The following is a 16309-nucleotide window of genomic DNA, read 5'->3' as shown; positions in this document are numbered from 1 at the left end:
AGATCTCAAAGGTGAAGATGGACCTCAGGTGGGGGGACCCTGGAGGGGTACTGGGGCATTCATGGGGGAGCTGAGACCATTGCCATGTCTGCAGATATTGTGCTTTGGACTTGGGGTGCTCAAGTCTCCATCCCCAAGACAATCCCACAGTTGCTGTAGGACACCCCCAGTTTGGGGGACTGGGAGGTAGCTTGCATTCTCAGGGGTGCTGTCTGGAGCCTCCTGATCCCAGGGACAGCCTGGCCCAGCTTCAGAAGCTTTAGAAAACTCCCAGACCAGCTTTAAAAGTGGCCTCAGCCTTCTTCAGGTAGCGGTGACCCCCAAAACCTCTGTGCTGCAAGCTCAGGAGGGAAGAGCTGGGTTGGGAGAGGCTGCCGGAGGCTGAGAGCAGGATCAATATGCATTTCCTCTGGAAGTCACTGTCCTTCCGGCTGGCAGCAGTACCAGGCCTCTGGGAGGCTGCAAGGCCAAGGAGTGCAGCCCCTATCCTGAGGCACGAGCCCAGCAGGGGCCTATGACTGCCCAGTCCCTCTCTCCCTCCTTCCTTCCCCACCCCCAGCCAGCACTCTGGGCTGCCCCCTCCCTCCTAGGCCTCCAGCACCCCATTGCCAGATGTGTCCAAGCAGGAGCTGAAAGGCCACCTGTCAAGCAAAGGAATTTTTTCTGTGGGCTGAAGCCTGAAGGTTATACATGACCACTGGGCCCAGCAATCCTGGGGTGCAAAGACACTATAGTTTCAAGTGTTAGATCCCCAAGATTCTGGACTCTTCAAGATTCTTATGTTCCAAGGTTTTCCATTTCTAAGGTTCTATCCCCCAAGGTTCCAAACACATGAGATTCCAGACCTCCCAAGTTTCTCCAGCTACAAAACTCTAGATCCCAAGATTGTAGTCCTTGTAATACAGCCCCCCAGGATTCTAGGCTCTGATGATCCAGGTTAATTACACGGGCCTTTTTATTCCATCCGGAAAATACAAATATTCACAAGAGTCTGTACAACCTTAGGGACACCAGCCCAGGCCCTGTCCTTAGCCACATGCCACCCTCACACCCACCCCCAGCCCCAGCCTCCTGCCCCAGCACCCCCAGGCTCCCTGCTCTGGTCCAAGTGTTTTCTCCAAGGCAGGAATGAGTCCTTGATCCAGTCACAGCTGGGAAAAGAAAAACAGAGGTGGTGAGGAAGTCACTCCCCCACCTAGCCTGTGCTATTTGGACAGAGCACCCATTTCCTTAATACCCTCCGTCCTAGCCCCAGCCCTAAATGGGGAGGCTCCGGCTGGCTGTGGGAGGACTCACCATCAATTACAAGTGGATGTCAAACACCCCATCTTCCACAGTCTGCACCTCCTCCTCACGGATCTCTGCTGGGAGGAGGGTTGTCACAGAACCCACTCTAGGGTCCCTGTGACCTCAGCAGCCCTTCCCCCCTCACAGGAGGCACCTGCCCCATCCCAGAAGCAGACCCATCCACCAAAAATCAATTCCCTGAATGACCTAACGGCCCAATATTTGAGGCTCCTTTTCTAAGTTTTCATTTTGCTGCAGCTTTTTCGCAGCCACAGATTTGTCAGTGCAGTTTGCAGTGTGTACTTCACATTTTAGACCCCTGCACTTCTGGAAGGCTCGATGCAAATGGTTTTCCCTCTTCTATTTTTGAGGACTTCGCCCTGTGTCTGCCTCTATTTTTTTAGGACTTATACCAAGCCAAATGGTCGTGGTCAACTCCCTTAGACCCCAGTTTAACATAGTTGCTCAGACTGTTCTCAGCAAAATAATTATTTGGTCAATTGTCACTCAGCAAACTGACCTAAAACCACCAGAGACCCCAAGAGAGCCACCAGGAAATTATTAGGGCCTGGACTTTTCTCAGAACAACCTCTAGTGCAGCCTAAAAGGGAAATGCAAGCAAATGGCTCATGTAACACCTTCTCCGATCCTTTGTCAATCCCTCTAACAAAGTAAAAGTGTGCCTGGATTCTTAAAACTTTTTACATTTTTTAGACATCTTTATAAATTAGGGTCTCTCCTTCTGGCACCCTTACCTGTCCAACACTTTCTTATTGTCCCATCACAATAAGAAAATTATGAACTCTGGAATGGTTTCCAGCCTGCATAAGTTAATACTTTGCCACAATGGCCCTGGATGCCTCCCTCCCTCCCAAGGCCTGTGCAAACGAGACTCCCTCTTACCTGGAGGCCGGGAGCCTCGCCTGCCAGGGCGGGGCAGGGAGAAGCTGAAGGCGCGATGATGATGGTGGGTGTGTGTGGGTGAGGGTGAGGGTGCAGACCCCTCCAGACTCACACTCTGGGCCCGGCGCCGGCACTCCACTGACAGGCGGTCCTTGCACTGCTTGTGGCAGTTCACACCACAGGCTGGGGGAAGGCAAATAGGGAGCCCAGCCAGGGCCATGGGTCAGAATACCCTCTATCCCTTCAGGCAGGTTCTTTTGCACCTGAACAGCTGCCCCACCAAAATAAGAATCTCCTTCCAAAGTACTCTCTTCATCCTAACTGCCAGTCTATGCCCTCTCCAACATTCTCTGTCCTGGCAGCTGCCTCACCAAAATAAACATCCTCTTAAAGGCTACCCTTTCACATCAATCAGCATGCCTTTGTGGTTCCCAAGGACTTCACTGCTTGGCAATTGCCCCACCAAAATAAGAATCCCCGCCCTAACAGTAACTCTCCCAAAAGCACTGCCCAGCAGAGCAGCCCTGCCATTCATTCCGTCTCACCTCGGCATTTGAGGCCCTGCTTGTAGATGCCCAGGATCTGCAATAGAGGAAGGGGCCGTGCTGGGGAGGGAGGGATTTAGGGGTAATGACTCTCCCTCTCTCTTCTTGAGGGCAGGGACTAGGGTCTTAGAGCCGCTTCAGGGACAGAGACAGGGTCAGGGACAGAACCACAGCAAGAGGAGAGGCCGGTGGAATTAACCAGGTTTGCCTCGACGGACAAGGCTCCGGCAGGGGCGGGGTCAGAAGGGGCGGGGCACGGGCGGGACGGAGGCAGGGCTGCAAGGGAACGTCTGGGGCGGCGAGCAGGTAGGGGGCGCTCACCAGGGCTTTGCAGTGGCGGCAGGCGACCGGGCGCAAGGAGTTGCTTTCCTGGAAGTTGTGTAGGAAGCCCATGCGGCCGCCCAGCACAGAGCTGGAGCGCAAGAAGTAGGAGACCATCTCCTCCCTGCTGATGCAGCCATCCCTGCAGGGGCGTGGGGGTGGGTGCCTCAGCTCCAGCCTTCCCAGGACTGCCCACCACTGGCCTAGCCCATCCCTCTGGGAAACCCCTACCAAATAAAAGGTCCTCACTGAACTTCAGACTCCTGGTGCAGGGAAGAGAAAGCACTGGCAGATGTAGCAGCTGCCATCAACTGGTGTGTGGTCTTGGGCAAGTCACTTTCCCTGGGTTTCCTTCTCAGAACAATGGGGATCATATTCCTGCCCTGCTCACTTCACACTTGGTGTGCAAAGATAAAGGGCTATGCACTTTCCTGTGGAATCATCAGCCTCAGGTTCCCAAAGTGTGCTCTGCACACCAGTCAGGACCCCTGAGAATTAAGAGCTCTCTAGAGAGTTCTGGGGCCAGATGAGATCGGGGGAAATCTGCATCCCTGTCACTCTCGCATAATCCTGCTGGAAAGACACCTGTACTCTAGGGTTCCCCACATAACCCAGGGCTTCTAGCAGAATCCTTTTCTTCCCTTATATTTTAGGGAAAGAATAAGCATGTGTTCTGGACACAGGCCTCAGTTCAAATCCCAGCTCTACTTCCCTGCCACGTGACCTGTGGCTAGTTAATCTACCTGTACCTCAGTTTCCTTTTCTATAAATGGGCATAATGAGAATTCCTATACCTCATAGGATTTTTGTGAGGATTAAATGAGAAAATGCACGTAGTGTGCTTACAACAGTGTCCATGAAGGTAGTGGGTCCTCAGCCACTAGGTCTGGCCCTCGTTTGGGATTCCCACCCCCTGTATTTGGGGGTCCACAATAGAACCAGGTGGCCCTTCAAATCAATGGCACATTGGGACAACTGGCCATTGAAAAAAAGATATAAATCTAGATGCCTACCTCATACTGTACATGAAAACTAAATTCTCACTGAATTGAGAACACTAATGTAAAAAATAAAAATCATAAATGCACCTGAAAAGATATGAGACTAATTTTGTAATCTTGAGGGGCTGAGGGCCTTTCTACATATAACACAAATCCAAGAAGCCATAAGGAAAAGACTGACATATCAAACACACAAAATTTTTTAAATTTTATATGGAAAAAGACAACATAAATGACAAACAGGGAGAAAATATTTGCAAACATATTCAACAGCAAAGAGTTAATATCCATTAACAGAGATCCTAGAAATCAATGAGAAAAAGACCAACAAACCCAGCAGAATAATGGACAAGGAATATGAACAGGCAATTAACAGAAGAAATGTAAGTGGCCAATAAACATATAAAAAGATATCCTATCCCCATTAGTATTAAAGAAATGCAAATTTAACCAAGATACCATTTGCCAACGAGACTGACAAAACTGTAAAGCTTTTTATAGCATCCACTGTTGGCAAGGAAGTTGGGAAGCAGGCACTTGTACACTGCTGATGGGCGTGCAAACGGGTATAACCTTGTCTGAGGTCAGTTTGGCAGCCTCTCTCCTAATTTAGAATGTGCATATTTCTTGATCCAATTATTCCACTTCTAGGAATTTCTCCTACAGAAATACTGGCCTGAGTATATCAGTAAAAGGATGCTCACAACAGCATGGCATATAATAATAGTGAAAAACAGGAACAGTCTACATGTCCATCAGCAGGAGAACGGTTAGGAAAACGATGGTCAAGCCATACAGTGGAATACTCTGCAACTGTTCTAAAGAATGGGGCAGCTCTACGTGAATCCACAGGGAAAGATGTCTGTGATAAAGGGTTAAGTGGAAAGTAAACACAAAAGGAAAAAAAGCAAGGCATGCAGTTCTGTCAAGACAGTGATTAAAAAAGAAAAAGAAAAGCAAAGAAAACAAGAAATAAGAAAACCCCACTGCTACAAACACCTAGATGCTGGTTAAAAATATTTCAAAAATTGCTCTGAATGCATAGGTGATTTTGCAAGAAGGAAATGGAAACTGCCAAGTTCCAGAAACAAAGAGGGGCTTCATGATGAAGCAGTGTGCTGGGCGGATCTTGAGAGGGAGCTGCTGATCTCCCTCTTGATGCCGGGTTTTCATACCCACCCGAGGGCCAGGCGCACAGCCTAGGGCCTGCATGAGGCAGAGGGTTAAGGCTGAGACCCCTCCACGAAGCTGGGGCCTCCAAAGTCTCCAAGGGCTGCACCCTCACTGAGAAGGTGGCCTGGAAAAGAATCCACCCACCAACCCAGGGAAATAATATGGAACTCAAATACCTTTGCCTCAACTCTGGGAGAAAAAACAAAGCAACTGCAACAAAAGCCACAGGCAGAACTGGATTTATACTATAATCCTGTTTGTCCATGAAACAGACACCAAAAACACAAAATCTCTATCAATTTGCACATGCATAGAGAAAAAGACTGGAAGGGTACACATGTTGCCAAACCGTTAACATTGTTAACAGTGTTTAATCATGGTAACCTCTACTGGTGAGAGAGGAGGGAAGGAACTTTCACTTCTTTCTTTAAGCACTTTGTTCACTATAAATTTATTTGACTGTTTTTTTTTTTTTCACCATGGATTTTTGTAACGTGGACATAAAAAACAATGGACTCTCTTTTTTTTTTTTTTTTTTTTGAGACAGAGTCTCACTCTGTTGCCCGGGCTCGAGTGCCGTGGCATCAGCCTTGCTCACAGCAACCTCAGACTCCTGGGCTCAAGCAATCCTCCTGCCTCAGCCTCCCGAGTAGCTGGGACTACAGGCATGCGCCACCATGCCCGGCTAATTTTTCTATATATATTTTTAGCTGTCCGTATAATTTCTTTCTATTTTTAGTAGAGACGGGGGTCTCGCTCTTGCTCAGGCTGGTCTCGAACTCCTGAGCTCAAACGATCCGCCCGCCTCGGCCTCCCAGAGGGCTAGGATTACAGGCATGAGCCACCGCGCCCGGCCAACAATGGACTCTTGAAATCCAGGTAACATTAAAAAATAAATCAATCTGGGATGGACTGTAAATTTTGATTGGGGTTTCGTCTGCTCAGCAAAAATGGGGCATGAACATGGTTGCAGGGGGCATGTTTAACCTACTTCAGAGAACCAGCTGTTTTTCCAAATTGTCAGCATATGAATTGTTGATAAGCAAGTGGGTGCTGCTAATTACAGGCATTTCTTATCTATTCATTAAAAGAGGCTACCCAGGAGCTCAACTTGCCCACACTTTTTGCCAGCTGTGAGCTCCACAAATAAAACAGCACTTACATAGCAATAGTCCCCAGGCCATGGTCTTTGCAAGATTCAGGTGGAGCCCCCCATCTATCTGAATTAGTGAGGTGACATTGTGCCTCCACAGCTGGTAGCCTCCCCTCCCCCAAAAAGCAAGAGGCCCTCCCATGTGGGCAGCTTCCCCAGCCAAGATTATCTAGCTCGATGGCCTGGTATCGCACATGAGGAACCTGAAGCCCGGGGGAAGTGGGCTGGGCTGCCTTCCCTCTCCCCCAGTCCCCCAGTCCTCCTCACTGGTTCTGGTCGAGGTCCCCAAAGGCGCTGAGGTAAGGGAAGTTCCCACGGATGATCTGGAACTCCTCCTGTGAGATGTGGCCATCTCCATCGACATCAAAGTTCCGGAACACAGACTGGGGCACATAGAGGGACATACGGGGGTGGGAGAGGGAAAATCAAAGGAACATCGGGACCCATCCCTTTCCACATTCCCAATCCACATTATAAGGGATGTCTCACAGAGGCTCCCCGACTCCACCACGGGGACCTCAGTCCTGTGCAGCCAGCTTGCTGTGCCCTGTGCCTCCTGGGGACTAAGCACTGGTCCTTGCACATGGCACTAGTGCTGGCTCCCAGGCAGTGCTCTGGCAAACCGGCCTTTACCGACCACTGCTTCTGTCAGTGGCCTTTCCCCCAGTGCGCGGGCTGCAGGAGTCTCACCTCCACCATCTTTTCAATGTGCTCCACCACGAGGGCCTGGTCCAGCTTGGGCTTAGCAGCTGAGGTCCACTCCTCCAGCACAGGGGGTCGGGGAGGCGGTGTGCAGCTTGTGGGGCTGGTTGGCTGTGGGAACAGTCAGGCCTGAGCTAGGGCCAGAAGTGGAGGGAGCCCAGGGACCAGGGGACCAGAGCAGGCAATCCCCAGGGAAGAAGGGGGCCTGCCCAAGGCCACCTCCCCACCCCCAGGTTGCCTCTGTCCAACAAGAAGTAAGGGTGAGGTAGGTAGCTTCTAAGAGCTCTTCTTGTCCTCATATCCTGGGATTCTCAGGTGGGCCAAGTGAGAAAGTGAGGAGTCCCTCCCTCACCGAGGACTTGGAGCGAGGCTCCCGCTGCAGGGACAGCTGGTACAGCTCATCCTCTGTCTGATACTGATCCAGAGACACCTGCAACACACGCATCTGATCACACCCACTGGCCCCTACTGTTCATAGGAGCCCATGGCCCAGAGTCCAGAGCCCAGTTCAGAAGCCAGACTCAGGACAAAGCCTGGCTTAGAACTCACCCGGGCAACCCCACGCTGGCCTAGCACATAGACCAGATCACAGCTTGGCCCCAAACCTTGAACACAAGGCACTGCCAAGATCTCAGCCAAGAAGCAGGTCAGAACCCAGCCTCGAGCTCTGAGATTCACCTAGAATCCAGCTCAGATTTCAACCCTGATCCTGTCCAAAGCCCAGAACCACCTAAGAACTCACTCCAAATCCTAAAACCTAAGTTCCAGCCAACGTCTAAAGTGTTATCCATAAATAACCCAGAACTCAACTCCCATCCTAGACCCCCAAACCAAGTTCAAGGCCAAGCCCAGAACTTCACTCAGTGCCCAGGAACATGTTTAGAAACCACCCCTGCCCGCAAAATCCAGAGCTTGGCCCCAACCCTTAAATACAACCCACTGCCAGGAACTCAACCCAAGACTCAGGCCCAGCCTCAAACACAGCACACAATCCACGTGCCAGCCTCAAGATCAGACCCCATCTCAGCATTCATTCCAAACCCTAGAGCTCAGGTTAGATCTGAGTTCCTTGACAAGAACCCCAAACCCAAGGCCAAGGCCACAGCCAGGACCAGATGGAGCTATCAACCCCCGGTGCCTGGCCCCCCCAGCCTGCCTGCCCCCAGCCCCTCACCGTGAGCAGGCTCAGCAGGTCGGGGTTGGCTTGCACCGGTGGCCGCAGGCTGGTCACCATGGCCAGCTCTTCCAGGATGCTAAAGAGCTGCTTCATCTTGGCCCCATTGAGCCGGGTCCTGGCAGGGTCCAGCCAGTCAGGTAGCGCCAGCTGCAGGGCCACCAGGTCCTTAAGGTGCACACCCAGGATGGGGAAGCGGAAGCCCACACAGGCTGCCAGCCGGCGTCGGTAGTTGCCATAGTTGCCTGTGGCTGTCACTAGTTCCATCAGACCTTCCCAGAGCTAGGGGGGGAGGCAGAGGGTCACACACACACACCCCACTCAAGCCCCCTCCCCACCTCGGCCCTGGAAATGTGGAAGCAGAGAAAGAGGAGTCAGGGTCAGGGATAGATGAAAGAGTAAAATCCTCCCTTACTCTCCCCCAACAGCAATTCTCTCAGTCCCTGGAGGTCAGAGTTCATAGATCATGAGTTCAAGGCAACACACACTGCCAAACACACCACTAGACCTAGGCACAGGTCTTCATCAACATTCAACAGAAAAAGAAACCAAGGCTCAGGGAGGCAAGGCAGCACAGGGCAATGACCTAGAAGAATGTTCCTAGCTGCATTGTCCATCCATAACAGCAAAAACTGGAAAACCCCCAAATGTTCAACAATAGAATAGAAACATAAAGTGGGATAGACTCACAATAAAATATTATATGGCAACGAAATGAATGAACAATTGCTCCACATAACAGAATGAAAAGAATCTCACACCATGTGAAATGAAAGAAGCAAGATACAAAATAACACATATGACATGATTCCATTCATTTAAAAACAGGCCAAAAAAAAAAACTCCCACGTATTTGGGATGCACAGGTAAGTGGTAAAGCTGTAAAGAAAGCCAAAGTCACCGTCACAAAAGGCAGCCATCAGGTACCTCTGGTGGGGAGGGAGTTATGCTCTAAGGTGCTGGGAGCTTTGGGGGCTGGCGATTTCCTACTTCCTCACCTGGCTGGCACTTACACAGGCATTTTCTTTATAATTTTTCTTTAAACTATTAATATATTGTATATGCTCTTCTATAGGTACATTACCCAATATGTTTTAAAAAAAAAAGGAGAACAAAGAATAAGCTTTGAGGTGATCGGACCTATGAGCCCCCACTCTGCCATTTCCACTGTGCGACCTGGGAAAAGCACTTAACCCCTCCAAGCCTCAGTTTTCTTATCTGTCAAGTGAGACAGTCATGCCAGCCCCCAGCGCTGCTGGCAGGACACAGTGAGGCCAGACCTGGGAAGCACCGGCCAGTCCCCTATGACAGGCACCTTGACGGTCTCAGGGCTGACGTGGCTGTGGGTCTCCTTGAGGCGGGAGATGGAGCTGTGGCTCAGGCCCCCGACCACCGCCATCAGCGTGTTGAAGTTCTGCAGCTGCAGCAGCTTCTGGGAGGCAAATGGGGAGGGGGAGGCAGTGAGTCACCAAGCGGGCCCAGAACTTAGCCCAGCCTTTCTGGAGAGAGGCAGTGGGTTTAAGGAAAGGACGGCTAGGCTGGACTGGCAAATGGGGAGGTCAAGGGTGCGGGGAGGGGCAAGCACCTCTGCAACATGGACGAAGTGTGTGATGACCAGGGCCCGCTGTGGGGCTGTGGGCTTGCTGAGGATCATGAGCTGCACCCACTGCGAAACACTGTTGAAGAGGGAGATGAATCGCTCCAGGACAGGGTTGTCCACGGTGCAGCCGTGAGTCACGAAACTGTGATAGTCCTGGAACTGGGATGGGTGGGAGTGGCCTCAGCGCCTTGCCAGCCTCTCCGCTCATGGATGCCCACTTCTCAACCTCCAGCTGTCCTTTGATGGTTACACTGTAACCCCAAGCCCACGCTGTAACCCCAAGCCCACACTGTGACCTTACCCTTCTTGGGACCCCCTTATAGCCCACACCAGACCCCTGGCCCCAAGCCCTCGGGCCACACCAGGATCTTGCAGAAGGAGCGATACTCCAAGTAGGTGAGATGCTCCGCCAGCTCCATGGGCTCCAGGTGGTCAAACAACAGGGACATCTTGCGCTTTTTCTGTCCCACAGGGTTCCGCTGGGTCACCTGCCGCTTCCATTTGTAGGTGGGGCTGGGGGAGCAGGGGTAGTGAGCCCTTTGCTGGAGATGTCCCATGCCTCATGGCCCCGCACTCACGCAGACATGCCACTCAAGCTGACGGAAGACCTCCAAAATGTGCGGCACTGTCCTAGACACTATGACTCCAGTCTCAGCAACTCCATATCTCCCATCCCGGTCATGCACTCAACACACGTTTATGGACAACGTACTCTGTGCCAGGCACTGTGCAAGGCGCTGGGTATACAGAGGTGAGTGAGACATGGTTCCTGCCCTCGAGGAGCTCACAGTCTACTAAGGGAGACAGACACAGAAACACACAATCACAAAACAGCGTGACACATGTACAGAGGTTTTTGTACAGGAATCTGTACAAAATGCCATGGGAGAAGAGGAGGGAACAACAAATTCTGCTCTGGAAGAGCTCCGAACCCTCAGAGCCCAGAGACTTCATACGAGCCAGGTCTTGGTAACATGGAGGAGGAGGCGAGGGGAACGTTATGAGCAGACACCATGGTGGGAAAGGATGCAGTGGCTCAGACAATGGAGAGTGGACCCACGTAGCTGCAGCATGAGGTGTAGGGGATGGGCGGTGGGCTGTGGGAGATGGACAGGAAGGCCAAGCTGATGTCAGACTACCAAGGGCCTTATTGTGCAGATGAAGGCGATAGGGAGCCATGGAAGATTTTTAAGCAAGAGAGTGACATGACCCTCACTCATTCAATTCAACAGACATTTATTAAGCACAGATGGTGTAGGATGCTGAGTGCCCCCCAGCCCTCTGAGCTCCCCCCACGCACACACTCTCGATGTCAATGAGGCTGCTGTGCCGGCGGTTCCCTTCTTGGTCTAGCAGAGCCTTCAGCTCCTTGATCTGCTCAGCCAGCTCCGGGTTCAAGTCAAACTCCGCTGGGAAAGCTGAGATCCAGTACCTAGTAGAGGGGTGGAGTCATCCGAGGCAGCCCCCCCCCCCCCCCGCCTCTCGTCACCGTCCCCTAGTGGGCTACCCAAGGAACTAATCGGCACTGCAGTCCCCCAAAGAGAGGCAAAGAGCCTCAAACTGTGGTTCCCCCTCTCCCAGCTCTTTCCTTCTCCAAGTTACAGAAGACCCTGAGACAACCAGCCCCACTGGGCAGATAAGAAAACTAAGGCCCTTCAAACCTACATCATCCAACTCCTAGAATAATGCTCTGTCCATACTTTCTGGTTCTCCTGAAGCCTGGGAGAACGGACCAAGAGGAGGGGCGCGAACCCCAGGAGGAAGACTCACCTGACCAGGTGACACGTTTTCACTTGCAGTGAATTGGAGTTGTCCTTCCGGGATTGTTGGTAAGTGAAGGAGAGTTAAGGAAAGCAAGGACGGCGCCTAACTCTAGAACCTCTAGAACGCGAAGCAGGGATGGGGCTGAGTTCCTAGGGCAGGGCCTGGCTCCGCTGTGGGCGGAGCTCGCGGGGGGGTGGTGAGAGAGCTCACCCGGGCGCGGCCTGTGTTCTTGGAGGATGCTGGGGGTGAGGCATGAGCTTTGCGGGGGTCATACAGGGGCTGGGGGTGGGCTAGGTTCTGGGGGAGGCTGAGAAGCAGAGCCTAGGCTCCAGGAGAGAAGAGAAGCAAGAGCAGGGACCTGGACAGGTCTTAGACTCTAGGGGGGCTGCGGGCAAGTCCTAAGCTGGGGAGAGAGTCTGGGGCGGGGCCTGAGTGGCGAGGGCGCAAGGGTGGAGCTTAGGCCCCAGCGCGAGGCGGGCAAAGCCTGAATTCTGGAATACAGAACGAACGGGCCTATACTTAGGGGCGAAGCTCACTCTCCGCCTGGGCAGCGGGGCCTGCTGGTGGACCCCAAAGGCAGCGGGCTTGGTGAGGCCTGCGAAGGATATATATGGAGCAGTTTTGCTGCCAGCTGAGAGGAGGGGATGTACCAGGGGTGCATCATGAGGAACATGCGCACCAGCTGCGGGTCCCGCACCTTCCCGGAGTCATCTAACTCCGAACAAAGAGAGGCGGGCTGACGCTGGGTCCCGCAGCCTTGGCCTCTAGACCCTGCCCCGCAGCCCACCGGGCGTCAGTCCTTCAGGCCGCAATCCCGACCCCGCCCACCTCCCGCTTTCCCAGGACTCCGAAACCAGGAGACAAACTAGAAAGGAAAGGTAGGGTGGGAGTAGGAGAGGGCCTGCCCTGAGGAGCTGGAGGAGGGGAGCGCCTGAGCCAGCCCATCCTCCGGAGGGGAACCAGCTGGGGCGGAAGGAGCCTGGGTTCCCTGGGGTCAAGAATCCAGAGGTCATTTCCTGAGTGCTGGGGGGAAGGGGCACCCTTCACCAGATAAGCCGTCCCCCATCAGCCGGAAACAGCTCCCAGGCCGGAGATAGCAAGTTCCTCCGGTTCTCCTGGGAGACAGATAATGCCCCTCCCGTGTCAGTGCCTGGGACCCAGCCCTCCCATCACCACTGGCCTTGGGAAGGCTGGGGAAGGGAAACATTTCATCTATCTGAAGCTCGTGCATCTCTGCCCTGTGGTGAAGAGGAGGCTTTCGTTAAAGAGGCTGCACGATGCGGAGCTGGGTGGGTCTCTCTAGGAGACAGGCCCCCCCACCCCCAGCCACTCACCGAAGGCTTCGATGCAGCCGCGGAGCAGCTCCTCCACCGTGCAGCCCTTGTCCAGGTCCAGGGTGCCCGCCATGGCCGCCAGCGCGGGTGGGCTGGGCCCAAGCTGCGTTCCGGGAGCCTCCCGCCGGATTCGCACCTATCCCCTGTCCGGGAAAGAGCCTGAGTCTGCGGACGCGGGCCGGGGGAGCGGCCCCGCGGGTAGGAACGGGGTGGGGCGGGCACGCCCCCTGCTGGGCAGGGGCGGAGTTGTCCGCTGCGGCCACTCCCGGGGTTAAACGGTCTGGCCCGGGATGGTGCAACCCGCTAGTTGGGAAACCAACGAGCCGAGAGGCTTCCGGCCCACCCTCGGAGTCGCTGGAGGGCCGAGGGGCTCCACGGGGATGGAGACGAGCCAGGACTCCAGGGATTAGCTGGTGCCCCAGGCCCCCGCAGGCCCCCTTCTCCTCGCGCCCTCTCCTGAGGCACCTGCAGCACCCCGCAGCTCAGCTCTGCGCCTCGCCCGCTTCCCTCCCTCCTCAGCCTCCCTTCCCCCGCAGGGTTATTTTGGGAACCCAGAGCCTGAGGGGACCTCGGAGGAATTTCTCCCTGAGTTGGGAGGGGGGAGGAGAGAACCCAGGCGTCCTGCCCGCCTCGCCCCCTCCAGGGCGCCCGGGAAGGGAAGGCGGGGCTGTCGCGGTCCCCAGGGACCTGCACTTGGAGAGGCGGGCTGAAGAGGAGAGGCACATTCCTGGGGCGGGGATGGGGGGTGGGGGGGCGCTGCGGCCCGGAGGCGTCAGCTGGAAGCCTGAGCCTGGGAACTGAGCGCTCCCAGGCCACCTCCGTGAAGGTCCCAGGGGTCCCGGCTCAGCTCTTCCACAGACCATCTTTCTCCTTAGCCCCCGCTCCCGACCCAGGCCCCCACTCTTGAGCAAGCGAACTGTAAGGGCATACAGATTAGGGTGCACAGAAGGGGGCGCTAGCGTCGTGAGGGGTGACCAGTGCGTGCATGACACCATTAGCAACTCTGGTCACTGGCGGGGTCATATGCACCCATGCAGGGACAGACACCATTCCATACCCAAGTTATTCACCGGAGGCCAGGCGGCTGCACTAAGGTGCAAGATGCCCCGCTCACCCACACCGGGGCCACAGGCACTGGCCTCCCATCCTCCCGCTCACACACAATGGCACCCACACCCGTGCACTCCTGCTCGGAGGAACCCTCAGGCAGTTCCTCTACCACATACCCAGTTCCTCTACCCCAGAATGCAAACCAGTGGACGAGGTCGCCTCCCGGACCTGCTGTTCACTTGAGCCAGGCCAACCTCGAGTCCTGCCTCCACAGCAGCGCTGACGTGTGCACGGCACACGTGTGCACACACCCAAGCCAGTGCATCTCCACGCATGTACACTCTCCCACACACATGCACACACCCCCGTGGGTGTGCACACGCCCATTCCGCCGCCCCCCACTCCATCCGCTGTGCAGGGCCTGCCCTGCGGCCCCAGCGCCCTGACTCCCCTAACTCCCAGACCCTAGCCCCACGGAAAGGTACCCCGCCCCCACATACGCCCCCAGGCTGTGGGCGGGGGTCCTCTACGGAGTTCTCAGGCAGACTTTTCCTATGAGCCGCCTAAAGCCATCCCCGCCTGGCTCTGCTGCTTCCTCGCCGTGTGACCTTGAGAATTACTTGGCCTCTAGAGCCTCGATTTTCTCATCTGTCAAATGGGGGTTCGCAGAGTAGGGCCCCGCTGAGGTGTTGCTGGGAAGAGCCTGGTGCGCCGCGGATGCCCCCCTCCCGCGGGTAGTCCAGAGCGCCTCAGCTCTCGCGGCAGCTCCCTCCTATCCGCGACCCGGGCCACAGACTCCCCACCCATCCGCCTCCCCCAGCCCACCCGCGCCGTCCTGGGAGGACCCAGGGGACCGTGCGCTCCACTGCCTGGCACCCCGCCAGCGCTCGCTCGCTCACTCACTCTTGGGACCTGCCGCAAGGAGCCCGCACCCGGCCCGGCCGGCCCCACCTCCGTGCGCTCCCGCCCGCCGGCCTCGCTGCGGCTGCAGCAGCCGCCAGGTCTCCGTGCAGCGGCCCCGCTCCCCGCCGCCCCGCCCCCGCGCCGCAGCCGCCCCCTCCCCTCCCCTCCCCTCCCGCCCCTGCGCCCGGCTCCGCACCGCCGGCTGCGCCTCCCCCACCCGGGGCTCCCTCTCGCCCCGCACGCGGCGGTCCCTGCGGCAGCTTAACCCCTCCCCTGCCGCGCCACCCTGGGGGCCGGGGCAGCGGGCGGGGGGCTGCGCCACTGGCTGCGCCGAGGGTGGGCGAGCCGAGGGCAGGCCGCGCGGGACGCGGAGGGGGTAACTAAAGTAAGAGCCCCCTCCCCCCACCCTGGACGCCCTACTGCCCCCCACCCTGCCTGGGTGTCGCGCGGAGGAAGCCGGGAGGGGCAGGAAGCGGACTGCGGTGGGGAAGGGGCGCCCCGCCCAGCCCCCAACCCGGGTTCCTGTTTTCGAGACAAACCGTTCCCACGGGGCTAACCCGACCCCGGGCCGGGCGTCTTCCTGCAGGAGGCGGGAGGCACAGGCCTGACGGAGGTCTGGGGCTTGGGGGCCGCGGGTCCTTGTGATAGTCTGGGGGAGGGGCTAGGACAAGATAGGAGCATTTTGGGGGGAGAGGGGCCTGTAGGGAGCGAGGAATGAAAACGTGGCTACCTGGAGACGCGGCCTTGATGTCGGGGGATGGGCTGGGGGGGCTCCAGTTCGTACAGGAGGGACGGGGCCCCGGAAGCCTGGCTCCCTACAGGGCCAGATGAAAAGGGGCAGCCGCAGGCGGTGGGGGCCGGGGTTCTCCGCAGCTTGGAGACTGGAGGTCTTAGAGGCCTGGGCCCCAGCAGGGAGGAACTTGGGAGGGGCAGCCGCAGGCGGTTGGGGTCCCCTCTAGCCGGGCCTAGGAGAGCTGGCAACGGTTTCCGGCCATGTGGGTTCAGACACACTCACTTTGAAACCACCGACCCCAAACCTCCCTTCCGAGGCTTGCCCCTCCCTGCTTCGGGGCCACACCTCAATCTTGTTAATGTGAGACCTAGGAACAGGCCCTTTCTGATCCTCAGTTTCCCCATAATAAGGCAGTAACACTGGCCTAGCCTAGGCGGTCCATGCATGAGTATCCCCTGCCCTAACACTCCCCCGACTTTGGATCAAGCATAACCACCTGCTAAGAGACCCTTCAACGCCGCAGTGGGGCGGGGCTAAGGGCAGAGCCTAGAAGGCGCCAAGCGTCTACGGTTGCCTCCCATTCCTGGGTCCTATCCCTGACCGCGTGGATCCTCTGTAGTCCCCGAGGCTTCAGCCTAAGTCCCAGCTCCCAACCCGGGTGGGCCC

General features: G+C 56.0%; 1 protein-coding gene across 16 annotated transcripts; it reads right to left on the bottom strand.

Annotated features, from left to right (window-relative positions):
* Window positions 1-934: 934 nt before the first annotated feature.
* Window positions 935-16266, bottom strand: RASGRP2 (RAS guanyl releasing protein 2). 16 transcript variants are annotated; one of them, XM_045556141.1, is made up of 17 exons: window positions 16140-16266; window positions 15641-15884; window positions 12958-13100; window positions 12232-12334; window positions 11630-11692; window positions 11160-11291; window positions 10222-10372; window positions 9845-10018; window positions 9575-9691; window positions 8260-8541; window positions 7438-7515; window positions 7074-7196; window positions 6651-6766; window positions 3057-3198; window positions 2736-2772; window positions 2191-2373; window positions 935-1151 (listed from the first exon to the last, which is right to left on the bottom strand). In XM_045556141.1, the coding sequence occupies exons 3-17, from the start codon at window positions 13028-13030 to the stop codon at window positions 982-984; spliced, it is 1944 nt and encodes a 647-aa protein (XP_045412097.1). In that variant the 5' UTR covers window positions 13031-13100; window positions 15641-15884; window positions 16140-16266; the 3' UTR covers window positions 935-981. The 16 variants fall into 16 exon arrangements, 15 of the variants coding, with proteins under 15 accessions (XP_045412097.1, XP_045412099.1, XP_045412096.1 ...); XM_045556143.1 differs by lacking the exon at window positions 15641-15884; XM_045556140.1 differs by lacking the exon at window positions 16140-16266 and having other exon boundaries at window positions 15641-15891.
* Window positions 16267-16309: the final 43 nt, after the last annotated feature.

Source organism: Lemur catta, chromosome 7, assembly GCF_020740605.2.
Source record: "Lemur catta isolate mLemCat1 chromosome 7, mLemCat1.pri, whole genome shotgun sequence".
NCBI classification, from domain to species: Eukaryota; Metazoa; Chordata; class Mammalia; order Primates; family Lemuridae; genus Lemur; species Lemur catta.
The sequence above is the reverse complement of the archived record's forward strand: the minus strand, read 5'-3'. Positions and strand labels throughout refer to the sequence as shown.